General features: G+C 39.8%; 1 protein-coding gene across 3 annotated transcripts; it reads right to left on the reverse strand.

The window, feature by feature from the left end:
• Window positions 1-232: 232 nt before the first annotated feature.
• ddhd2 (DDHD domain containing 2) lies at window positions 233-26,286 on the reverse strand. 3 transcript variants are annotated; one of them, XM_062961118.1, is made up of 18 exons: window positions 26,222-26,286; window positions 21,994-22,208; window positions 20,738-20,928; window positions 19,955-20,044; window positions 19,045-19,165; window positions 18,155-18,244; window positions 13,559-13,691; window positions 12,480-12,688; window positions 12,264-12,334; window positions 10,079-10,192; window positions 9,308-9,403; window positions 8,673-8,792; window positions 7,752-7,907; window positions 7,126-7,228; window positions 5,620-5,799; window positions 4,572-4,734; window positions 4,010-4,125; window positions 233-2,130 (listed from the first exon to the last, which is right to left on the reverse strand). In XM_062961118.1, exons 1-17 carry the CDS (start codon window positions 26,269-26,271, stop codon window positions 4,044-4,046), a joined length of 2,184 nt encoding a protein of 727 aa, XP_062817188.1. In that variant the 5' UTR covers window positions 26,272-26,286; the 3' UTR covers window positions 233-2,130; window positions 4,010-4,043. The 3 variants fall into 3 exon arrangements, with proteins under 3 accessions (XP_062817188.1, XP_062817190.1, XP_062817189.1); XM_062961120.1 differs by lacking the exon at window positions 26,222-26,286 and adding an exon at window positions 25,826-26,051; XM_062961119.1 differs by lacking the exon at window positions 8,673-8,792.
• Between the last annotated feature and the right edge of the window lie 444 nt (window positions 26,287-26,730).

The following is a 26,730-nucleotide window of genomic DNA, read 5'->3' on the forward strand; positions in this document are numbered from 1 at the left end:
CTTTTTGTAATTTCAGAATTAATATATTTCTCATTTTTTGCCAAACCATGCAGAAATTCAGGTATTTCTGTAGGAGCCAGATAAGAGTGCTCAAGACTCCCAACTGTATCTTATATAGGTCCATCTATGTTAGTAAAGAAACTCTTCTTAGCCTTTTGCAGACACATCCTTTCACTTTCTTTAATTTCAAGGTTCTCTTTGCAGAATGGAATAAAGACACTGAAGTCAAATATTTACTGGAAAAAGTTTTTTTGGATATATATATTTTACAAAGTGCATAAACATCCACTGTTTTGGGGGACTTTACTGACCAGGGTTGGGTTCTTCCTATATCAACCTCCGCTCCTGCAGAGGGTCTGATGTTGATTCCACCAAATGGCATCACAAAGTCAAAAGAAAGCATTAAGGGTTGACAAATAGTGCAAACACTTGGGGTGGGAGAAGGATAATCCAGTTGAAAACCGGTGGAGAATTTTGATAAGACTATATGGAGACAAAATGGCAGGTCACGAAAATACTTTTTGTGCTGCTGACCTGAAGAGAACTCTTTGAAAAACATAGTGAATCAGTGAAAACTGTGCAGCACTACACCGAGACATGACAGAAGTGGAGAATGACCCATCACTTCATAGCGTATTCAGCTTGCAGGGCTGAATATGCATCAACAAGAAACTCCAGATCAATATTCTCGACCCTGTAAGTATTGGAACAAGTGGAAGCAAATGACTACTGCAATATCATGCATCCCACTGCTGTGCTAATCAAATCAATGTTTCAGAATGCCACTTGCCAGCCATCATGTTCTTATGCTGAACACTTTCAACACAGGCTGTAGTTTGTGGAAGGAAAAGAATCACCTCCTGTGATGTCCATCCTTCTCTAAACTTCAGGTACAAGTAAGGTAGCCACTTCTCCCATCGCTTAAATATCAGAGGCCTTGAATGTTTTAACACACTAGTCTATTGTGTTGCTAACTACACAAAAGCATACTTCAAACCCAACAGCAATAATCTCTGTGCAAAGGCTTAGAGGGTGCAATTATGGTTTTGGCTGCTTGCTAGGACTGTGCTGCACACACTTTCAAATGAAGCTCACAAAGTGCTACAGCAAGCTGGTGCCTACATGTTACACCGGGTCCATTTTTTTCTTTGACTCAGACATGTTTCTTTTTTAAATACATTTAGCCAGACATAAGACCCATTTTGTGCCACTGAGATGAGGAATTTGCAACCATGCTGCATTCTACCTTCAAAACCTTTGGAGCGCTTACTATACCTACACGAAAGAGAAAGACGCAGCCAAACTACTCAGGCACTCTTCCTCAATGCACAGCTGCATGCACACTGCGCAGGTCTCAACAAGGCAGGGGCAAGTGAAGGCATACAATGGAAACCCAGGCTTTTCTGTGATGCCAAAGCTGGATCCCAACTAAACTAAACAAATGATAGTGCAATAACGAGAGGAGTCACTTCTACATCAGTCAAGTGCAGGAAAGGGACCAAATGTAGATTTTCAAGTGACTTCTCTATTTCTTCCCAGGAGATTGGCATTCATTTCTTTGCTGCTATAAGACCCCAAAATGGCAACTCATCGTACAACTTTACTGCATCAGAGACAGCCTTTTGCTTTGGTCTGCAATTCCATCTATTGGGTAAAGCAGCAACAAGAAAGTTGTGCATAATAGGAAAATAAATCTATTACGCAAAACAAACAAAAATAAATACAACACCACAGAAAGTTTTCTTTTATGTCCATACCTGTTGCAAGCTTTACTCAACCAAGCGTAGAGCTTTGCAACTTTACCCTGATGGTTCAGTCTCTTGCTCAATATTGACAACTGTTATTGGAGCTTCCCAACTTAAGACGAGGTATGAAGTTCTAGCACCGATACTGAGCCCCATCTAGTGCAGAGCTAGGCTTTATGCAGGTGATAGTGCAATTTGACGCACACGACTCTCTAACCAGGGGATGCCAAGTTCTGAGACCCAGGCTTCCTGCGTATACTGTGGAATATGAGGACAGTGGTGAATCCTCAAGGGCTCCAGGCAATGGGGATGATATATGTTGGATACATCAGCAACAGACGGGAGACAAAGGAAGGTGAGCCAGAGTCCAGATGAACTTGTAAATCTAAGGAAGCAACAGGAAAGGTCAGCTAAGCTGTTTCTCTGATAAAGGCACAGAAATCAAGGAGCAATGGCTTCTATTTAGAAACAGTAATGATTTGTTAACACAATCAGATCTGACATCCCTGAACTTTAGAGCAATTGCAGGACTCAATTTTTAATTCGTCAGTATTTTCCCACAAGCAGGGAAAAATAAAATGGGGGACATTTTAATACAGGGAAAGTAATCTAAGGACTATATGAATCCACAGTTGTGATTTAAAGAGAGGAAAGGTTCCAGACATCCAGTCAAGAAATCTTCAACATTAAGTGGGTTGCTGTGAGTTTTCCAGGCAGGAAGCAGCCAAGTTTTGAAGCTGCAAGGACATTCAATGCTAATGGTGATCAATGGCAACATTCACACTTGCCTCAAACAGACAAGATTTCTTTCTCCCGTTCTGGACATTCCCAGATACCATATATACTCCAAGATATGCCTATTTATGAGCTGAAAAAGCCTCCCCCGGCTTATAATCGGGTCAAGGCCGGCAACAGAGCCTGCAGGCTATTGCTTGCAGTATGTGATCTATTTCTCTCTTCTCCTCCCTTATCAGTGTGTTTACCTTTGCAAAGCCTCCCTCCCTCTTAATCAAGGGAATGTTTTGAAAAAAGATACCCTTGCAAGTCAGGAAGAAGAAAAATATATAGTCATTAATCTTATGAAAGCATTTTCCCCTGAAATATTTGTTAAACTCTCCTACAGATATATAGGCATTAACCCCTTGCAAGCTTTTGCAATCTCTATGTACCTTTATATGTGTATCTATCTATATACATTAATTTTATATATGAATTTCCCCTCATATGTTTGCAGGTCTTTGCAAATCCTTTATACAAATAGATCCATGTACCTGTGTATCTGTAGCCATACATATACATTATTTTTATATATGAATTTACCCTCATATGTTTGCAAGTCTCTGCAAATATCTATATAAAGAGAGATGTCTGGATAGATATGAATATATTCTTACCTACCTATATATAGGGCTTGGAAATATTACAGGGAGGAAATGAACACACAAATATATATAGACATGTCTATATATATATATATATATATGGCTTGCAAATATTGTAGGGGAAATGCACACACACACACACACAGAGGGATTTGCAAACGTTTCAGGGGGAAATGCATATGTGAAATTAGTATCTATAATTATAGATCTATATCTAGCTCTGCATTGTTTATATAAGCATTGAATGTTTGCCTGTTACTATGTTGGAAGCCGGCCCATGGGGAGATAGGGTGGGATCCAAATGAAGGTTTTATTATTATTATTATTATTATTATTATTATTATTATTATTATTATTATTAGGTTATTGTTGATACCATAATGTTTTTGTTGCCACTTATAGAGCTAGTTTATTGCTTTTCTTTGAAATACGGTAAATATTCAAAAACATTTAATTTACTGATGCCTCGATTAATGAAATTTTATTAGTATCTATTTTTATTTTGAAATTTCCCCATAACTACTGCATTTCCCACCCTAGGCTTATACTTGAGTCAATAAGTTATCCCAGTTTTTTGTGATAAAATTAGGTGCCTTGGCTTATATTTGGGTCAGCTTATACTCGAGTATATACGGTATATAAACAATGTCACTGTCTCAGCCACTTACATAGACAATATCGGATTTTGGAGGATTTTTTAATTCTGACTAAGAGATACACAATCTCCTAAATAGATTAAACAAATAATATAACCCTCATATTGTCTACCAAATTAGACAAAATACAAGTTTACAAGTAAGGTACAAGTACAGCATACATTTTGTACAGTACGACTGAATGGGAAATGGTTATCAAGTCAGTCTGCTAAGCAAGGGGACTTACATTTGGTAACCAGCCTGGTGCAGCCTGTCAGTTTTTATGGAAGAGGCTGGTCCATAGAGATGCCTTTTGTTTGATAGATTTCTTTCAGCAGCAACAATACTGTGTCCTCCGACTCCCTTGAAAATATAAGTATGTAAATGTTTTAAAAGAACATTACAGAGCACAGATGTGGGAAGATAGGGGCAGGTTTTGGCCCATCCAGAGCATATCTTGACTTCAGTAAGGTCTTCGACAAAGTCTTTCATGACCTTCTATGATTCTATGTATAAAAGACCAGCCCACATTCCTTCAGCACAGGTATATTTAGCTGGATATCTTCTCAGGCTTAAAAGAAATTTCTCATATCAAAAGAAATAATACAGTACTAGCAAGAACCTACATGAAATAATAGACTACATAGAAGAATATCTATGATTAACAACAGCCATTTTCTCTTATTTTAAATGCCTCTGCTTCTGGCCCTGCTTAATTCTATGCAATCTATTGAGAAACTCAACCTTGGAGAACATGTTAAATAAAAATGTAATGAATCAGTAATAAACAAGGAAAACCTAAAACTTACCAGTAACAGAGGTGGCCTTGTAGTGCAAACAAATATTCATTAAAGCTTTCAATTGGCTTCTCTTGAAGCACATAGTCAATACGGTGGCCCCCATTAAGCATGCCAACATTGATCAGAGTGGGCTCTTCTTTCACAGAAGTGGATGCCTCCTCAGGTTTCTCTTCTGAATTTAAAAGATAGGGAGAAGAGTGATAAGATAAAACTGGTTATCTATGAGCTTAGAATACACTAACCAATGGTAGTAGGCATTGCAAATTATCTTTTCTGTGCCTTGATTCATGAAGCCCTCTCCGAAGGCAACCGTACCCTACTTTATTAAAACAGGGGCAAAAGCAAAACTAATTTTTATTTTAGCTCAAAAGAGATACCAAATCAATGTTTGGCTCTAAAAATGAGAGAACACAAATCTTCAAGTCACCTTGGGTTTCTTCATCCAATCAATATCTGGCACAAACAAACTTTAAGCAGTCTTTGAAAAACTATTCAAATGCAGGGTTGCTGTGGGTTTTCCAGGTTGTATGGCCATGTTGCAGAAACATCCTCTTCTGACGTTTTTCCCCTGGCAGGAAACAGCCAGGCTTTGAAGCTGCAAGACTACTCAATGCTAATCAAGGTGGCCAATTGCAACATGCATACTTGCCTCCAACAGACAAGAGTTCTATCTTCCATCCTGGACATTCCATAGATCTATAAACCCCACCTGCCTAGTTTCCAACAGACCTTACAACCTCTGGGGATGCCTGCCATAGATCTGGGTGAAACGTCAGGAAAGAATGCTTCTGGAAAATGGCCATACAGTCTGGAAAACTCACAGCAATCCAGTGATTCTGGCCATGAAAGCCTTCAACAACACATATCCAAATGCATCTTATCTGCATTATCATTCTGTAAGATTTATTAGAGTTGGGAGTTTTGACAGACTGAGTGAAGAACAAGACATTCTTTTTTCACTTATGGGCAAAATGGGCAAACTCTACAGAGATATGTTGCAAACTTTGTTATCTGGCTTTCAAACGGCAGTTTAGATCCTGTTCTCCCACTAACTAACCATTTTGCTTCTCAGGACTGGCTTCTGCTTCTGCTTCCGTTTCATGCTCTGTCTCTCCCGTGGTCCCTGCTTCCACAGCTAGCATCGAAGTCCTGGTGAAGGACTGCCAGGCTGTCCTCAAGGAACCCAGCAAGTTGTTTTTGAGGTCCATACTCATCCGTGTGAGTCCCTCCTTCAGCTCTGGAAAAAGAGAGAGAGAATCAATGCCATCTTGCAAACTAAACACAGGGGGTGCTTAAGGTCCTATACCAGGTCTGCACAAACTATGGCCCTCCAGTTGTTTGGGCCTCTGTTCCAGAAGCCCTAGCCAACTTGCCCAATGGTCAGGAATTCTGGAAACTGTACTGGACTCTAATAGACCTGTTGGCCAACAGATTGTGCAGATTATGGAGATCTACATTTTGATTTATATTTTAATCTGTGCATTTCTGCATATGTTTAATATTTTAGATTAATTTATATTTAATTGTCTGTTAATTGCTTATTATGTTTTGTGCTGGCATTTAATGTTTGCCATTTTACTTTGGAAGCCACCCTGAGTTCTCTTGGGGAGAGAGGGAGGGTTAAAAATAAAGTATTACTATTATCACATGTCCACAAAGGCTTGGATCTTGAGATAATCCCTTTTTATGGTAGAATATGTTTTAGATGTTGCGGAAGGGAGCATCCTGCACCTTCTTGTGCAAAATCTCTTGCCTCCAGTACACAACTGCAGCTCAAAGCCTGGCATTTGGTTTCACCTTCATCCCCTGGCTGCTGACCAAATGTAGGATGGTATATAGATATGTTCTCATTGCCTTCATGGAAGTAACACCAACCAATCAGTGGCCAAGGAAATAGAGTATACCTATTGCATTTCTGCCAGTGTCTGACTCTTGATTCTGTATCCTCCTTTATTGATTCCTGTCCATTCTTCTTCTGCATCATACAATCACAACCCAGTGATTCCTCCTTTAAGTGCCTTAGCTGCATCCTATGGAAACCTGAGGCATGTAGTTTTGAGAACTCTCTAGTTGAGCATACTCCTGCATAAACTGCAGATTCCTGTATTCCAAATAATGGTGTCAGGGCAGATAAAATAGAATTATAGTGCTATAACTGTACAGTATAAATACGCTTCAGTTTTGCTTTTCCTTGGACCACTTTTCAGGTAACATTGTGTAACTATGGGATGATTGCTTGAATGACTGATCCCATTCATGTGTGTGAAAACATCTTTTCATGCATCTCATTCATCTTCCTGTTAAGAGGCCATGCTAGTGAACTGTAGGTGATATGACAAAATGATTTGATGGATATGCATCTATTAAAGGAGGAATCATCAGCCAAGTGCCTGATCTGTAGCTATTGAGAGTCAGCACTGTTGGTCTTTGCATGAAACTTACAAGTATCTGGATCATTGTAACTGATTGTTAAGAACGGTGTGCTTGTACATGAACTCCTAGAAATGTAAAGAAGAAGTTGTGCTTTAAGGATACTTAGATCCGGTGTTTGGCGGAGTTTTACCTAGATGCATCCTCTTCCTGCCTTTGTGATGAGGGAGCAGCATGGGTTCAAATTCCACATCGGGGACAACCAGGGGCTCAATCCTATATGCCACTGGGTCAAACTGCGGAGGAAAGCACACACAGTATTTTATTTTTGATAAGAAGTTCTACCCCACATTTGCAACCCAACAAGTTGCAGTGTAACCTAAGAACTAAATCTCTGAAAAACCATCCAAATGCATCTTATCTGCATTACCATTTAGTCTCTATCTCCCTCCCCCAAAAGGATCAAACTCGAGTCAAAAATTTGGCTACTGCATGATGGACCAAGTGAAGACCCCAGAATCTTCTAAAGCAGTTCCAGACAGAGCATATGCTTTGAAGTTCAAGCATATACACAATTTTCTGCCTTTTGTATATGAGCTTACATACCAGTGGCTGAATTCTACAACCAAGATGATATTCCATATTGTGTGGAGGAATCGCAGGCCTTATAACTAAATAGTTTGGGATAAATTCGGACCATGTTTGTTGTACTCAGGTCCCACTGATGACCAACATACCATGATTTTAGAAGGGACCAAACAGAAATAACTTGATCTGGATCTTGATGCCAGTGAGTATAAGTGTTGCTATCATATGTACCGGATGAAAGACGTTGAAGAAGCCTTTGCAGGTAGGCAGCCGATAGTCTGGATCGATCCGATTGACACCACGTACAGTGAGAAACATCCCAATGGGGGAGCCAAAGGCAAAGAAAATTTGTGGCTCGTAGATCAGCTGAGGGTAGTTTGCGTGGACCTGACACAATACAGATACATTAGACTAATTGGGGTAGAATAACCGATTTCACATGATACCTAGTTGGAACTAATCCATGATAAATGTGAAACAAGAGCAGTTTCTTAATGTATAGAGGAATTCCTGAAGCTCAACAATCCCAATTTTGAACAAAATCCAACATTTTACAAATTAAGAATAATACCAGAATCCCACCCAATTCTTCATCTTTCTTCCAGGCCCAAATTTTTACAAACCTGATGCTAAAATCTTCACATTTTTTCTCCATCGATTATTTTCAATTGGTGATAGGTTAATGCAAGCTTAACTGAATCCCAATGTTTTGTAATTTTTAACAGCTGAGCAAAGGATAGATGTTTATAAAGCACCAGCTGAAAAAGTCAGACCAAGACACCAAAGCAGAAGGGGGAAATTTACCAGAGCAGCAAGAACCTGATGCTCCCAGCTATGAGATCTGAGAAATCGAATCCAATTTGGATTTGATCTGGACTTTGAAAACTAGGAAACCATCAGCAGGAACCAGAAACTCAACAGTGAACCATAATACATTCTGTAAAAATATTCTAAAATTGGGAACTGGCAGTCTTTATACTAGCGATACTCAATACTGCTCTAGAGCAGGGAAACTCTCGAAAGAAGTCAACAATAGCTCACAGCCCGAGAGGTTTATTTCCAATTATTACACTTTAAATAAACAAGGCAGGCATTATTACTCTAATACTAGTTTCTAAAACATCCCTGAGTTGCAAGGGAGGTGAGGGTTACCTGCCCTGTCATTACATCCAGACGTCGGCAACCTGTCCCTGTATTTGTGGGTTTTACAGGCGCCTCCTGCTTGGCATCTTCACTTTCAACAGAAGCTGCAGGTTTCTGCCCTTTAAGATTCTGCAACAAAGAAAACATCAAAAGCCTCTCGCCTTGAGTTTCCTTTTCTAAACATATGATTGGTACTACTGCCTGCCCCAATGCAGGAGTCTTATCTCAAAACAGTGATGGACAAACACAGCCATCCAGATGTTAAAGTATAATTACCACCAACCCCAGCCAATATAGTCAATGAAAAAAGGATCATAGCAACAAGAGTCCAACAACATTTGGAGCAACAATTGCCTCATATCAAAAGTTCTAGCAAATGACAATTGCTGCTATTAAGTAATTATCAATTTTACAATGTGAATAATGTACACATGTCACTACAACATTCTGTTGCTTCATGGCAATGGATGGCAAGATAAGCCCTTATTGCAAAAGATGGGGGAAAGGAAATCAAAAAGATAGGACAGGATGCTCCAGCTGTGCTTGCATTACTAGATAATGCAAAGATGTTAAAAGCATATTTGCACTATATTGAGTACGAAAGGTAGGTATTAAACTATTTTAATGATTACATAAATTCATACCTTGTTGCTGTTTTTATTCCTTAAATAGTGTAGGATTTTCATCCGGGGTCCTAAAGGAATTCCCATGTCTTTGAGTTCTTTTTCCGTGCACAAAGCCTGCACAGTAAATAAATAAATTAATCCCACACAAAGGATTCCCCCCCAGGCAGAAAGCAGCCAGGCTTTGAAGCTGCAAGGCTTTTCAATGCTAATCAAGGTGGCCAATTGCAACATTCATACTTTCCTCAGGCAGACAAGAGTTCTTTCTCCCACCCTGGACATTCCACAGATTTATAAACCTCACTTGTCTAGTTTCCAACAGACCTCACAACCTCTGAGGATGCCTGCCATAAATGTGGGCGAAATGCCAGGAGAGAATGCTTCTGGAACATGGCCATACAAACCAGAAAACTCACAGCAATCCAAAATACATTATTCTTATTATTCTTATTCTTTCTAACCTTGCTCAACACAGAAGGTAACAAAAAACATAAAACCATTTATAAAAGATAGTAACTACAATGAAGAAGCACAGGAGAAATGGGATGATATTTGTTGTTTATAGCAAGCAAGGGCTTACTAACATTAGTATGAATCACCCATACATAGGCTAAGAGGACGCAATCAAAACCCTGCATAAATAAATCTGTGCTCCTCCACATGTCACTGCACCTGCCCCCTATCATTGTGAATCCAAACTTTATCTGTATGAGGGACCCTTGATGCTAAAATAATAAACACCTGGCAAAACACACACATCTAAACTAAGAACACCTTTCACAGCTAATTTACCAGTGCTTGCCTGTCCACTTCTTCTTTCTCAAATACAGAGCAATATTCAGAAAGTTCAAGTTCGGTTAAGATATCCTTCATGGATTTACTTTCTTCTGGAGTGGTTGCGAGAATCTGCAAAGACAATCGCCACACATATATACAGCTTTTAAATGAAATGTGTTTGTGTTTTTAAGACAATATAATGCTGACAATATTGCTAAAAATATTGACAGTGCCACTTTCTTTTCAAAGCACATTTTATTTCTTAACCCAGCCATCTAAATTAATGTTGTAAGTGGAAGTCATTAAGATACGGATAAAATATGTCATGATTGAATATGATCACATGGAAGTAAGCCAGTAATGTAGTAAATGTATTCCTACAGATGTTGCTGTATTAAAAGTCTCATGATTACTCATGAAAAGCTATGTTGTCTGGAACTAATGATGCATCGCAATATATGGAGCTTTAGCTTCCTAAGCTTTAGCATGAGCAAATCCCATCAAAATCAACTGACTGCTGTGTAGCACATTTCAGATTGTGCTCCTAGATCTTTGGGCTGATCCAGTAACTTTCCTCCTTTGAAGAAGCATTACTTAAGTCTCTAGACACTGCAAAGTAGAGCAGAATGTGGAACAATGAGGAGAAAAAAATGACCTAAATGGGAATAGCATGCAGTAAAAGAATATTCCCGTTATATCTTGGGTTGTTTTTTTTTTTTGGACTAATGGATTATGACCTGTTAGAATCACAACCTAATGAGGATTATGACCTATTAGGATCATAACTTATTGGTAGCAGTTTTAGAAGTGTTCCTTTAGGGGCACGTTAATATCTTGTTTCTATTCGATGCTCAGCAGACTTCTTTAAAATAATATGCTTGTTTTACTCATAACTTCATGCATTTAAATATACAGATACATTCCTTGTCAAGTTAAACTTTAAAACGTTTCAATTTGTATCTTTAACTTAAAGTCTTTAAGTCTCTTCAAAACTATATTGCTCTGCACAGCTCTCTTTCATAACAGTCTACTTCCAAGGGACTCAAGCTTCAACTGTCTTCTAACTCCTAACACTGGCTTCTGTACTATTACAGACTCAAATCTCAACTGTCTTCTAACTCCTTACACTGACTTCTGTACTCTTACAGACTCAAGCCTCACCTGTCTTCTAACTCCTTGCACTGGCTTCTGTACTGTAACAGACTCAAGCCTCAATGTCTTCTAACTCCTAACACTGGCTTCTGTACTCTTACAGACTCAAATCTCAACTGTCTTCTAACTCCTTACACTGACTTCTGTACTCTTACAGACTCAAGCCTCAACTGTCTTCTAACTCCTTATACTGGCTTCTGTACTATTACAGACTCAAGTCTTAACTCTCTTCTAACTCCTTACACTGGCTTCTGTACTCTTAGAAGACAGATGAGGTTTGAGTCTGTAACTACTAACACTGGCTTCCGTATTCTAACAGACTCAAGCCTCAACTGTCATCCTTTTAAAAAGCCTCTAAACAATCACTGAACCAGTCACATGGTCTGCATCCCCTCCCACTGCTTCAAGTACATAGAGCTAAGAAAACTGCAAACCAAAGGAGACATACACTTCAGGAAATAAACCAACACATTATAAAACAGACAAAACATTAAATAGAGGAGGTTTGAGAAGACTGCTATCCCCAACACCTTTTATGCAAAGGGCTCATATAGAACCTTAGAGACCCAAGTGAGAGAATAAAGTTGGGAGCATAAGCTTTCGTGGACAAATCACCCCTGTTTGGATGCTACCATAGGGTAAAAGGTAAAGGTTTCCCCTGACGTTAAGTCCAGTCATGTCTGACTCTGGGGGTTAGTGCTCATCTCCATTTCTAAGCCGAAGAGCCGGCGTTGTCCGTAGACACCTCCAAGGTCATGTGGCCAGCATGACTGCATGGAGCGCCCTTAGCTTCCCGCCAGAGCGATACCTATTGATCTACTCACATTGGCATGTTTTCGAACTGCTAGGTTGGCAGAAGCTGGAGCAACAGCAGGCGCTCACTCTGGTCCCGGGATTTGAAGCTGGGACCTTTCGGTCTACAAGTTCAGCAGTTCAGTGCTTTAACACACTTCACCATCGGGGCTCCTTATCATTATAAAAAAAACTACTATATCATTATAAAAAAACCTTCTAAAATGATGAAATTGCTTGAGATACAAACACGTACCTCATTTTTTCTTTCCTCTCCATCCAGTGTGCATTTTTGATTTGTGAGAAGATCAAACAATATCAGTGATCCTAAGGAAAGAATACAATTAACAGGATGCAATGCCTTAAAAGGAGGTCACAAATATGCTATTGAGGGTCTATGCAATAATATCCCTACCCTTTTTTTTAGTATGAATGTGTTTTAAATGCAACAAAATAAGAAAAACATTATTACCCAAACTGTGACCTGCTATTGAGACTCCCCCTTGAAAATCAGGATTCCGCTCCAAGAAAAGCAAGTAGATGCGGTTCATTTCTGAAGCAACTGTGTCCACAATGGTTTGGCAGTAGGTGGCACTATTGTAGAAGAAAACGTCCAGGATGGTATCGTTGATGAAATGGCGCAGGCGATTGATGCTGGGCAAAGTGATTCTCTCCAGGTCTCTAAAGACAAAGCGGAGAAGGGCATTTAGAAGGAAGAGTTCAGTACAGTCAGTCCCCCACGTGTGTGGGAGTTAGCGGCACAAGTGAAAACCTCATGCTTGTGATTAGAGTCTTATCTAGTGCAAATAAATAGAAGAGCACAGATCAAGAGTTGCACTTCACCAGTCTTGAAACATAACAATGTTGAATATTAATTCTTCATTCGATCTATCTTATCTTAGTTGTATACTTTGTATTGACTCTCTCATCTGGCACTCGGCTGTTTTTTTTTTGCTTCGAGGATCTCCATCTGCCTCCCTCCCAAAGGCAAATGCAGTGCAATGGGAAAGGAACTGTGGGGAATGGGGACACAATGGATGAAGAGGGATCAAGGGCAAGAATATGTGTGGCACTAGGCTATGTCAGGTGAACAGAGTAGGATGGTGAGGGATGATTAGCTCCTGGTTTCCTATTTGTATAATTACATTAACCACCCTGAGTCCCCTTGAGGAGATAGGTGTGGGATATAAATAAATTATTATTATTTTACTATGACACAGCAAACAAGATAGATATGCTGGATTTCGTATCACAAAATCACAAGTCGAACACTTCCCAAGTGTCTAGGACTGTGTGATGTATTATTAAATAATAATAATAATAATAATAATAATAATAATAATAATATTTAAAGAGAAAAAGCAGCAACAGGCATGTTACTTTTCCCATGGAATGAAGATTTTCCAAGAAGTTAGAAACCTCAGTTCTGTTTTTTTTTCCATGTTTGTCATTATGCATAGTCTAGCATTTTATGAACCTATAAGCTGTCAGCTTCTAATGATTGCTCACAGCCTTGCTGGGAACACTGAAGGATTAATGAGATTTACTTACACATCCACCCCAGTATGTAAAGTACTGTGCCAGTTCACAGGGAGGAATTCTACGCGGCCGATTTGTTGCTGCTCCTGGGCTTTCTTGAAGTGCGCAGGCAGCATGCTCAAGGAAACGTTGCGGAAGTCGTTGACTGCAAGAGAATTTCAGTTCTGAAATCAGGAGTAACTGGACCATATCGAAGGCCAGGCTAGGCATCATATGGGCTCTCACAGTATCAATGTGGTATCCCAATTTAGATCTGACAACATTTGAAAGGACACTCATGCTTAGTAAAGACACAGAGTCTATTCCCATCCCAATTTGTACCTCCAAGAATTTGCAGCACTTTATCAGTCACCTCATGTTTACAATATTTATATGGCGTACCTTACCCAGTCTACTTTTACAACCTCTCCGTTTTAATCCATGTTTTTATTAGTTCTTGTCATTTGTTTTTATTGGCTAATGTTTACATTTTTATAATTGTGCATGTTTTTTGTCTATTGTTGTGTTTTATATTGCTATTGTTTTTATTCGGGCTTGGCCCCATGTAAGCCGCCCTGAGTCCCCTTTGGGGAGATAGAGGCGGGGTATAAAAACAAAGTTGTTATTATTATTATTATTATTATTATTATTATTATTATTATTATTATTATTATGTAAAAGATGATTAGGAAAACAAAGATTACATTACAAATAGATATACACAGCACAGAGTATGTAAGACATGTGGGTGACTTGGAACATTCTCATTCATAGAGTCACCATAAATTGAGGTTGTTTTGATGGTAGATGATAGTAACCGCAATATTACAATTCAGCTGCAAGACTATAGTTCCTTCTTAACTTTCATCAATAGTAATATCACATCATATGCATATTTTAAATTATTGATGCCTTTTTCTCCAATTTTAATATATTGGGAGATCCACAATCTAACCACATTTTTCCTGTAGGTTTTTTGGGAGGAGATATTAAAGAGTCATCTTACTGTACTTATGAACTCCTCTACTGATGAGTTAAATAGTTCTGTATTGTCGAAGGCTTTCATGGCCAGAATCTCTGGGTGGTTGTGAGTTTTCCAGGCTGTATGGCCATGTTCCAGAAGCATTCTCTCCTGACATTTCGCCCACATCTATGGCAAGCACCCTCAGAGGTTGTGAGGTCTATTGGAAACTAGGCCAGTGGGATTTATATATCTGTGGAATGTCCACAGTATATAAGAACAACACTCAGAAAACAGGGGAATTCCAGACAGTAAACAATCAGGGGCAGCTAACACTTCCCAGCAAAGGATTCCCCAGGGAGGAAGCAGCCAGACTTTGAAGCTGCCAGACTATTCAATGCTAATCAAGCTGGCCAATTGCAACATTCACACTTGCCTCCAACAGACAAGGGTTCTTTCTCCCACCCTGGACATTGCACAGATATATAAACCCCATTTGCCTAGTTTCCAACAGATCTCACAATCTCTGTGGGTGCCTGCTGTAGATGTGGGCAAAATGTCAGGAAATAATGCTTCTGGAACATGGCCATCTAGTCCGGGAACTCCCAACAACCCAGTTAAATAGGTGCTAAGAAGGAGGCTACAACTGGGGAAGGTAATTCCCACTGGAGAAAGAGACAAATTCCACCCCCTCAATTCCAGGTCTGATTTGACAGCTTTATTTATGGCTTCATTAACTAAAACACTTATATCCTGCCCTTTATCATGGGAATCACAGGGTGGCGCACATTATAAATGTTTTCAAATGCCTCCAGAATAAAACCGCAAATAGTTTAAACAAGATAAAAAAGATTAAACAAAGCAGCAACACTCATGTGCTTGCACATTCTGAAACAAATTAGTCACTGAAGGCAATAATAAAAAGGCACGTTTTGTTTTGGCATCAGCAAGAAACCAAAATTGGCATCTCCAAAGAGAAGACATTCCACACAACCAAGAAAGCTTTTCTGTTTTTGGTGGATGGATGGGGACTGGAAGATATGTAATCAGAAGCATGCTGTCATTTTTTTCTTCCAGAAGAATTCACTAAGCTTACAGGTTTATCAAAAGGCACAGTTCATATGTATAAACAGCAAGCATTATTTGAACCTCAGAACATTTATCCTGCAACATGATTCTGACGTTTATCCTCTCACAATGTTGACCATAACATTTGGCCATCATAATGTTAGCATATTATTAGGGCAATTATACCTCCCCCTCCCCCTTTATATTTCCAAAAATGAATGAAATACTGTTCTCTTCAGATAATTTTAAATTCCTGTCTCAGGAGGTTGAGCTGATCATGTTGATCTGGAAATCTGCTTCTTGACTGATGTATTTTCAAACATTTCCAAAAACTGCAAATTGAGTTGCGATTTACAGGATGTTGCCTTTTGCAAGCATTCAATTGGAATGAAGCCTGGAGTATTAGACTAAGCTCACCTTCATTCTATAAGCACCCTATTCTTATAATATTCTCTGTTTGTCATGCCAATTTTCAAAATACAGAACAAATAATTTGTATTTATTCATTACAGGTATATCACTTCTTTGCATTAGAAATTGGCACCCAAGGAGGCAACAATCCAATGACAGCATGACCATAATCATAGAATCATAGAATCATAGAATAGTAGAGTTGGAAGAGACCACATGGGCCATCCAGTCCAACCCCCTGCTAAGAAGCAGGAAATCGCATTCAAATCACCCCCAACAGATGGCCATCCAGCCTCTGCTTAAAAGCCTCCAAAGAAGGAGCCTCCACCACGGCCCCGGGGAGAGAGTTCCACTGTCGAACAGCTCTCACAGTGAGGAAGTTCTTCCTGATGTTCAGGTGGAATCTCCTTTCCTGTAGTTTGAAGCCATTGTTCCGTGTCTTAGTCTGCAGGGCAGCAGAAAACAATCTTGCTCCCTCCTCCCTATGACTTCCCTTCACGTATTTGTACATGGCTATCATGTCTCCTCTCAGCCTTCTCTTCTGCAGGCTAAACATGCCCAGCTCTTTAAGCCGCTCCTCATAGGGCTTGTTCTCCAGACCCTTAATCATTTTAGTTGCCCTCCTCTGGACGCTTTCCAGCTTGTCAACATCTCCCTTCAACTGTGGTGCCCAAAATTGGACACAGTATTCCAGGTGTGGTCTGACCAAGGCAGAATAGAGGGGGAGCATAACTTCCCTGGATCTAGACGCTATTCCCCTATTGATGCAGGCCAGAATCCCATTGGCTTTTTTAGCAGCCGCATCACATTGTTGGCTCATGTTTAACTTGTTGTCCACGAGGACTCCAAGGTCTTTTTCGCACACACTGCTGTCAAGCCAGGCGTCCCCCATTCTGTATCTTTGATTTCCATTTTTCTGCCGAAGTGAAGTATCTTGCATTTGTCCCTGTTGAACTTCATTTTGTTAGTTTTGGCCCATCTCTCTAGTCTGTCAAGATCGTTTTGAATTCTGCTCCTGTCTTCTGGAGTGTTAGCTATCCCTCCCAGTTTTGTGTTGTCTGCAAACTTGATGATCGTGCCTTCTAACCCTTCGTCTAAGTCGTTAATAAAGATGTTGAACAGAACCGGGCCCAGGACGGAGCCCTGCGGCACTCCACTTGTCACTTCTTTCCATGATGAAGACGACGCATTGGTGAGCACCCTTTGGGTTCGTTCGCTTAGCCAATTACAGATCCACCTAACCGTAGTTTTGTCTAGCCCACATTTTACTAGTTTGTTTGCCAGAAGGTCGTGGGGGACTTTGTCGAAGGCCTTACTGAAATCCAGGTATGCTACATCCACAGCATTCCCTGTATCGACCCAACTCGTAACTCTATCGAAAAAAGAGATCAGATTAGTCTGGCATGACTTGTTTTTGGTAAATCCGTGTTGACTATTAGCAATGACCGCATTTGTTTCTAAGTGTTCGCAGACCACTTCCTTAATGATCTTTTCCAGAATTTTGCCTGGTATTGATGTGAGGCTGACCGGACGGTAATTGTTTGGGTCGTTCTTTTTTCCCTTCTTGAAGATAGGGACCACATTCGCCCTCCTCCAATCTGCTGGGACTTCTCCCGTTCTCCAAGAACTCTCGAAGATAATTGCCAGTGGTTCTGAAATAACTTCCGCTAGTTCCTTCAGTACTCTTGGATGTAGCTGATCTGGCCCTGGGGACTTGAATTCGTTTAGAGTGGCCAGGTGTTCCTGGACAACTTGTTTCCCTATTTGGGGTTGGATTTCCCCCAATCCTTCGTCCAATCCTATGCAAAAGTAAGACCCACCGACTTGAACAGACTTTCTTCAAGAGAACTGAAGTTTTAAACACTGAACTCAAGTTGGAAAAAGTAAAGTCAATGATTTGCTTTAAAGTAATAAAAAGTATCAACTATTTTTTTTAAAAACAGATGAAAGAGATGCATCTTGACACCTTGATTAAAAGTGCACAGATTTAAGTTTGTTGCTGCCATACTTCTCAAAAGGGCAACTAGAGAAAAATATATCCTCAAAGGGACTATTTTTAGATTTTCGCAAGTTCATAATGAGTCAGGCTCTAAACTGGTGAAGCCTTTAACGGTTCAAACAATTAGTTACATCACAGTAACGTCAGATGGAACTCCTTCAGAAGCAACTTTTTCTTTCTATAGACTTACCACACTGCACAATACTTCGGAATCGGATATCACAGGCTGGTCCAATTCCATGAACTACAAACACTAAATGATCTATTTGCAAAGGTTCCCCTGAAACAAAGAAGGAAAAATACATCATAAGTGTCCTTTAGGTTGTGCTAATTGGTTTTTTTTAAAGTTCCACAGGGAATCAGCAATTGCTATTCCATACAAATTTCAAGGTAGTACATACATTTTTAAAAGGGCTTAAGAACCAAATCTTCATGATCATTTAAATCACATCCCCACACCTATTTTCATCTTCATGCAGATATAAAAAAAAATCCTGGTGAATGCCTTAATCGGAATATTTTCTGATCCCAATATTCCAGCATATTGCTGAGTATTAAAATGTCCCATACCTAGGTCAAAATCTGTGGATACAGAATCAAGTATATTCTAAAATACTCAGCCACTGATTCAGAAAACATACTTTCCCATGAGGTAGCATGTTTATTTGGAGTTAATGTCAGGCTTCCTTTTTTAGGGGATATGTAACCAGCAATGTTTGCCTCAGCTCTTTGTTTTCATTTTTGTCTTTTAAGAAAGAAAAAATAGCTGTCGGCTGAAATCTGAAGTTGTTTACAGCTCACTAGGCAACAATGTTATAAAATGCCTACCTTTAGAAATATTTCTGTGTGAGATGATAGAAAAAACATGACTCTAAAAGAATAAATTGATTCATCTAATGGGATAAAAGTCAACCAAAGATTTCTTTGTAAACTAATATCAAACAAACAAAGCATACAGATACAAAATGAATTTAGCAAGCAGAAAACATTTAGTTACAATTTGGGATATCAACAGAAATACCAAACAAACAAAGCATACAGATACAAAATGAATTTAGCAAGCAGAAAACATGTAGTTACCATTTGGGATATCAACAGAAATATTTTCCACTCCTCGTTTCACTGTCCTGGGTCGGCCTTGTTCTGTTGGAGTTGCGCCCCAGTCATCTGTGGTTGCCACCGGTTGGTAATGTACCATCAGCTAAAAACAAGCAACCAAAGAAAACTAGTCAGAATAGAACATGCAGGCAAATCTGGACATTTTCCAAATGCTCTGTCAGTGATGAAGGAGCATGAAGACAATAGGAAGGCCACTTTCTAGCCAACATTCCCCAAATTAATTGAGCTGTACACTGTTGTTGGTTTTTAAAAAAGTATATGGTTCATCATGAGGGCAAAATATATTTGAGTTAGCTTACAAATAATCTGACAATTTCAATTACTCAAAATAGGAAAATAAAAACAATTAAAATTATAAACCTCAAGTGGCATAGAACTTAACATACAATCCAGATTTTATCTGAGGGAAACTACAGCACAACATGGACCTATCATGCTGAAATTTACATATATGTAGGCCATATCCAAATGTAACCCCTGTGCATCAAAGTACAGGAACACCATAGGACACACAGATGTAATACAAGTAGACATGTATACTCTCTTTCTTCCAGATGCATTGGTTGATCTCACCCACTCGCTTTTCCAGATATAAATTCAATACTGCTTAAACAATGCATGCAACTCTTACGAGAAGACTGAACAGCAAATGCCGTTTGGTGCATAAAAGGGAGGAAGGAAGAAGGGGGAAAAAAGAAACATGGCAGCACCTTTAAGACTGTTTTATTTTTGCATGAGTTTTCAGGGATGAACTGGCAGAAAGTTCATATAAAAATAAAAACAAGATAGTCTTAAAGATGCAGCCATTTTTTTCTCCATCTGCTTTTTATGCTGCAAGAGACTAACAGAACTATTTCTTTGAAAGCCTTACCTTTGGGTTATGCAATATTATTACTTCTCTTGTTGGAGATTCCAATTTCTTTTTCCACTCATCTAAGGTCACACAGATCATGTAGGCATCCTGAAAAGAAGAATAAGGAGAAATTGTATTAGAAAGTCAAGCACCAAGCTAATAAAGTCCCAGCCAATTTCTCAATACCTCTCCTACACACTCCACAAAGAGTTTAATTCTGCCTACAAAGCACAAGATCAAAACATGTTCTCCTTTCTTTATACCTAAAGTGATCAGCATCTTAGAAGGCAACTGAAGCCCAGAAAAAAATACAGCACTGCCATAACTATTCTATATGTGTGAAAGCTCATTAGTGAAGGAATGTATATAACCTAAATTTAGTAGTAATAAGATGTCTGATGCTCAAGGAGGAAGAGGACAAAACAGACAGCACAAGAGGGAAGTGTAACATGAAGCTACTTTGTGGCAGATTGCCAACTTTCTCAGTCTAAAGGTATATCCAACTCAACAACTGGATATTCTTTGTTTTGGGTAGGCTGTTCCACACCCAAGATAGGAGCAGAGGTCAGAAACAGGGCTGCAGGCTATCTCAAAAAGTCTGAGATTATTCTTAAAATATATGAGTAGCCAAGTTGGAATGGCCTAGACTGTGATCATTCCTAGAGAATTCAAAAAGATGCTGTTCAAGAACTTCTCATATCACAGTCTCGCACTCCCAAGTTTCACCCCAGGATTGGTGAAGGGAGGAAATCAGTAAGACTTGTCAAAAGAAAAGCATACTATTTCTAAAGTCAACATTACCTCCAGCTCCTCACTGAAACTTTCAGGGTATGGAATGTATCTGTTGTCTTTTTCTCCCTTATAAAACCAAGTGCAGCGCCTCACTTCAGATTCAGCTTCCTCCCAGTACACAGCACAACGCAGCCTCTTCGTCAAATGCACATCATACCTGCCCCCTTCTGTCGGGACAATCAGGTCCTGGCTGTGCTTACCTGGAGAATATGATAAAGCAGGAATTGAAATTAATACAGTACATAAAAAGGAGCATTAATAGGGACCAAACAGCAACCATAAATTAGATTGCAAAATGTACTCTGCTTGCCTCTTTTTTTGTATTTTGCACAACACACAATTCAAAGACTAACATTTTATTTTGGAAGTAAGCACATTGCCTTTAAGCCAACATTTATAAAAAAAAAGTCTGAGAATTTGTGGGCCTGCCTGTGAAAGGATATCATCTGAAGAGCCTGGGAGCAGCTACCAAGAAGGCCCTTTCTTGTGTTGCCACCAGATGTACATCTGAAGGTGGTGGGACAGAGAGAAGAGCTTCCACAGAATAACTCAAAACTCAGACAGGATCATATGGGATAACCTGAACCTAAGCTGTGTAGGGCTTAATAGGTCATAATCAGCTCTTTGAATCAGGTCTGGAAATAGATCAGTAGGCAATACAGCTGTTACAACAAGGGAGTTGTGTGCTACCTCGATTTACCTGGCACTCAAAGGGAAATTACATATTTCAAGTTCAAAGGTAGCAATGATATTCAAGATTCCAACTTATTAAAACTAGTTTTGAAATCTTGTGTTTTAATGTGTGGAAGAACTACGCATACAGACCTTCCAGATATTATTATAGTCCAATGCCTATCATGAAATGAAAGGAATCAATGGGGAATGCTGGCTGGGACTGAAGTGTAACAATATCTGGAGGCCCTCAAGTACTTTTTTTCCTTGATTACAAAGGAGTTCTATTTAAAAACAGCAATAAAAGAGTTTATTTACTTTATTTTACTCCTTCATTCTTCCTTTTTTTTAAAAAAAAAAAAAGCTCAAATCATTCAGAAGAAGAGGAGGAAGATACAACACATTCAGTAGCTAAACAGATTTTTAAAATCCATCAAAATCATTCATGAAATGCAATTAAGCTATTGTAAGTTTCTGTATTTCTCTTATGCAATGTAAGATGCAATAAAAATTGCTAACATAGAACCTGCAGTTCAGAGTAGAAGTATGGCACTCTTTTTTTCTGATAGTTCAGATACCAACTTTCAACTTACATGACTGGTGGGCAATCTCCAACTTCTCGGAGTCTTGCGCACTGAAGGGAGTCCACCTTTCTTTGGAATCAACTAGCTTGCAATAAAACCAATGTGGAGAAACCAGTTCATATTTATTTGCTGCTTCTGCTTCCACTGCATCATAGTAACTGGATGAATTAGAGTTGGATGATGGAGAAATCTCCGCTGGTTGTGGTTCTGCTGCTGACATTGCACTGCATGGAAAACAAGAGGATGAAACGGGTGGGAGATTAATATAGGTTCACATAACTACACCAATTATTCAATATCACTGGATTAAAACTTGCATACCAATAAAAATAATCCTTCCTGAACGATTTCTGAAACAATGAACTAAATAAATCTTCAGGTTAATAATAATACTGTAATTATTATTATTATTATTATTATTATTATTATTATTATTATAATATCCCACCACCATCTCCCTGTAGGGACTCAGAGCGGCTCATAAAAGCACTCCAAGGAGCAGTACACATAAAATACACAACACATAGCATATAAAATAATGGCAACATAAATTTCAACAATGATATTACATAAAACGACACACAAATCCATGTTAATCAGATTAAAAATTCCATAAAATTCAGCAGTGCCTGAGGATATAAAATAACTATATTTAAATATCAAACCAAAGTGTTGAAGTGAAGCAAATCACTAAATCCTTGAGTAACCATTAAACTCTAATCAAGCTTGTTAATACTGAGCCAACAGCTGATGTACAAACATACAGACAGACAATTATTTCAGCAGATCTCCTGTGGAATATGTCATTAGGATTTTTTTATTAAGCAATTAACAATAAATAGTAAAGAACATTGCAACTCAGCTAGTTGAGAACCTTTGAGAATGCAGCAAGCACAACCATCATTTGTTCCACAACTTGTTTGATTCTCAGCCCTAGATATTGCGCATACATCAAGACTGAGCTATTGATTTTAATGTATACGGTCCACATAACGTTTGGGATTATGTAAGTGTTCCAGTGCCATCTCCTTCCACAGTTTTATTTTACTAATATGCCTGAATATATTGTTCTAAGACCTGTAAATCAAGATATTTAGCTATCCCTTTACAAGAAATTGTGTATAACTCCTCTCAAAATTATAAATGTTATGGTTTTGTAATCTTATACTCCTTATAACAACATCACTTACTGAACAGACAATATACTCACAGTAAGAACCTAAATAACAAGCATACAGCCACAAAATGCTAGCAATTAATTTATCCTCTCCCCGATTTTAATATTTTAAAGGAAACTCTAGACTTACAAATAACTAATATTTACATCTAGGTTTTATGAAATTTTGTATATACACTAGCTAGCTTTCGGCATTCTGATGTCTTCATTGCAGAGGCTAAAAGTGCCTTGACAGTTTTGTGCCATTTTGGCACAGTGAAACATACTGATTTGTGACAATACGCTGATTGTTAAAAAATCCCTCTCTGGAAACATCCAGTGGTGCTTTCTCCATTGTGAAGGCATTGACATATCTCCCATGAATGCTCTACAGTGTCAGCTGTGTTGTAAGCTCACATTTGAGCAATCCGCGATGCAAAACCAAAGGGCAAGAGGCTAGTCAGGGGGGAGTGAGGGTTGTGATTCACTACTAACCATTGAATAGGACATATTTTCAGCAATGTAATGAAAAATTGGTCCCTGCTAAGGAAGGGGGAAAACAAATGCTCCTTAAGCAATCATGGGGAAGCATACTTCAAATACCTCCCTGATTCTCCTAATAATTATTGTGCCCGGCAGCAGCAAAGATGATGAAGGATCCTATGACTCTATGAACGCCCGCTTGGGAAGAAAACAGGAGAGACATCCGGCGTCAGCATCACACTGGCACCCTGCTGCCCACAGCCATTGCTGACACTACTGGCGCCACGTCCACGGCTGCCCCTTTAAGTGCCTACTGACACTGTTTTCATAGTGAACCTTAAACCATACCCCTTGTTTCCGCCAGCATCTCACCAAAAGCCCCAGCCTCTGAAGAAACCTCCTCGGCTGCATCCTCTATTTGAGGAAGTCCCCAAAACAACCTTGATCCCAATGGTTCAGGGATTATTGCATCCTCCCCAAGCCACAGCAATCCCTTCCAGCCCTTATTATATGGTAGAATCTACCAACTTAAAATCAAGCAACCCGCAATAAATAAATAAATAGATAATGCTGTAAATTAAAATTAAAATGCATGTATAATACAGTACAACTGCTGCATTCAGTTTGTTTCGGTTTTGATTTGCTTCTCACTCTTATGCTTCAATATGAATATCAACTCAATACAGAGTCCATGGTTTGGCATACTATTACTACTACTACTACTAATAATAATAATAATAATAATAAGAAATGTATTAGCTGCCTCTCCTTGTGACTCCTAGGCGGGGCCCAACAGGGTTAAAATAAAGTTATTAACACAAGATTATTAAAATACATATCATCCACATATACACACAGTAAATATGTATGGGTGATGGCTGCATGCCTACTTTTTAATGCCAATAACCATGGATGCCATGGGTTCCATAAGGTAAAGGTAAAGGTTTTCCCCTGACGTTAAGTCCAGTCGTGACCCACTATGGGTGCTCATCTCCATTTCTAAGTTGAAGAGCCGGCGTTGTCCGTAGACACCTCCAAGGTCATGTGGCCGGCATGACTGCATGGAGCACCGTTACCTTTCCACCGGAGTGGTACCTATTGATCTACTCACATTGGCATGTTTTCGAACTGCTAGGTTGGCAGGAGCTGGAGCTAACAGCGGCCGCTCACGCCGCTCCCGGGGTTTGAACCTGGGAGCTTTCAGTCTGCAAGTTCCATACAGCTGTATAAAATCCACAATGAACTTGATTATATGGCAGTGTGGACTCAGATAATCCAGTTCAAAGCAAGTATTGTGGGGTTTTCTGCCTTGATATTCTGGGGGCCCTTCTACACAGCCATATAACCCAGGATTATACAACAAAGGATTCCCCCCGGCAGGAAGCAACTAGGCTTTGAAGCTGCGAGCTATTTTATGCTAATCAAGCTGGCCAACATTCACACCTGCCTCAAACAGACAAGAATTCTTTCTCCCACCCTGAACATTATTCAACAAATATTTAAATCTCACTTGCCTAGTTTCCAACAGCCCTCACAACCTGTGAGGATGTCTGCCATAGATGTGGGCGAAACGTCAGGAGAGAATGCTTCTGGAACAGGGTCATACAGCCCGGAAAACTCACCGCAACCCATTATGATTATTATTACATTATTATTACTATTGCTATCCTGCTTGTATCTCTTGACTCAAATGCAAAGTGGCTCGCAAAATTATTATTATTATCATTTTATTATTATTATTACTACTACTACTACTACTACTGTTATACTGCTTGTATCTCTTGACTCAAATGCAAAGTGGCTCACAAGATTTTTAAAAAACAGCTAAACAAACATTGTTGTGTCTCTGAATATGTCAGGACTGAAGCCCCTTCCACCTGCCATATAAAATCCGGATTATCTACTCTGAACTGGAATATATATGGCAGTGTGGACAGACTCATCTAATCCAGTTCAAAGCAGATCAAGTGAATGATCTGCTCTGATAATCTGGATTATATGGCGGTGTAGATGGGGCCTTGCAACACTGTGCAACACAGCCTATGCTCTTTTCCATGCCAGAATCAGGCTCCAAATAAAAGGATGCACCTGCGTCCCATTGAAACCCTCTGGGGGGTTTCTCGAGGCAGCAGATGGTAGTTTCTGTGCATGTGCAGAAGGCGAAGGGGATGCTACAGACCCCTTCTCGTGAGGCATTCTTACCTTCCCCTCAGAGCCCGCTCTCCTGTCCTCTTCTGTCCTCTCCCCTCTCCTGGCAGGCGACAGACGCGGCCCAGGCCTGGCTCGCCCTCCTCCTCCTCGCCCTCTCCTGACCACGGCCCCGCGGATGGGACGCCTTGGCCGGGGCGGGACTGAGAGCAGCGTGGGCCGGGCCTGCTCTTCTCCGCCTTCCTTCCTTCCCCGAGGAGGAGGGGCCTCGCCCGTGAGGAAGGGAGGAAGGAGAGAAGGGGCTCCAGGCGAGATAACGAAGAGGCCTCGAGGCCTGCGCCCAAAGGAAACACAGGAAGAGAGAGGAGCCAGGTGACTTGCAGGGCCTTGTCAGTAATCTGAAACCATGGAATTATTTTATGTAGTTGTCACAGACGAACAGATACATACATAGCGTTGCTGTGAGTCTGCCGGGCTGTATGGCCATGTCCCAGAAGCATTCTCTCCTGCCGTTTCACCCGTATCTATAGCAGACATCCTCAGAGGTTGTGAGGTCTGTTGGAAACTAGGCCAGTGGGGTTTATAGATCTGTGAAATAATGTCCAAGGTGGGGAAAAGGACTCGTCTGTTGGAAGCATGAGTGAATGTTGCACTTGGCCAACTTGATTAGCATGGAATGTCCTTGCCGCCTCAAAGCCTGGCTGCTTCCTGCCTGGGGGAATCCTGTGTTGGTAGTTGTTAGCTGGCCCAGATTGTTTCCAGTCTTGACAATTTCAACAGAAAGGAGGGATTCGTGAAAATCTGGCTACCAGTACAGTAGAATCTCACTTATCCAACATAAACGGGCCAGCAGAACGTTGGATAAGCAAATATGTTGGATAATAAGGAGGAATTAAGGAAAAGCCTACTAAACATCAAAATAGGTTATGATTTTACAAATTAAGCACCAAAACATCATG

The sequence above is a fragment of the Anolis carolinensis genome, unplaced genomic scaffold (genome assembly GCF_035594765.1).
Source record: "Anolis carolinensis isolate JA03-04 unplaced genomic scaffold, rAnoCar3.1.pri scaffold_8, whole genome shotgun sequence".
In the NCBI taxonomy this organism is placed as follows: domain Eukaryota; kingdom Metazoa; phylum Chordata; class Lepidosauria; order Squamata; family Dactyloidae; genus Anolis; species Anolis carolinensis.

Excerpts from the sequence above, each read along its gene's own strand:
- ddhd2 (XM_062961118.1), bottom strand. The coding sequence starts at position 26,271 with ATGCTTCTGGGACATGGCCATACAGCCCGGCAGACTCACAGCAACGCT. Across the intron at positions 12,689-13,558 it reads TTACATACTGGGGTGGATGT|AGACCTGGAGAGAATCACTT; the intron begins GTAAGTAAATCT and ends CTTTGTCTTTAG. Across the intron at positions 7,908-8,672 it reads TGGATGTAATGACAGGGCAG|GTCCACGCAAACTACCCTCA; the intron begins GTAACCCTCACC and ends GTATTGTGTCAG.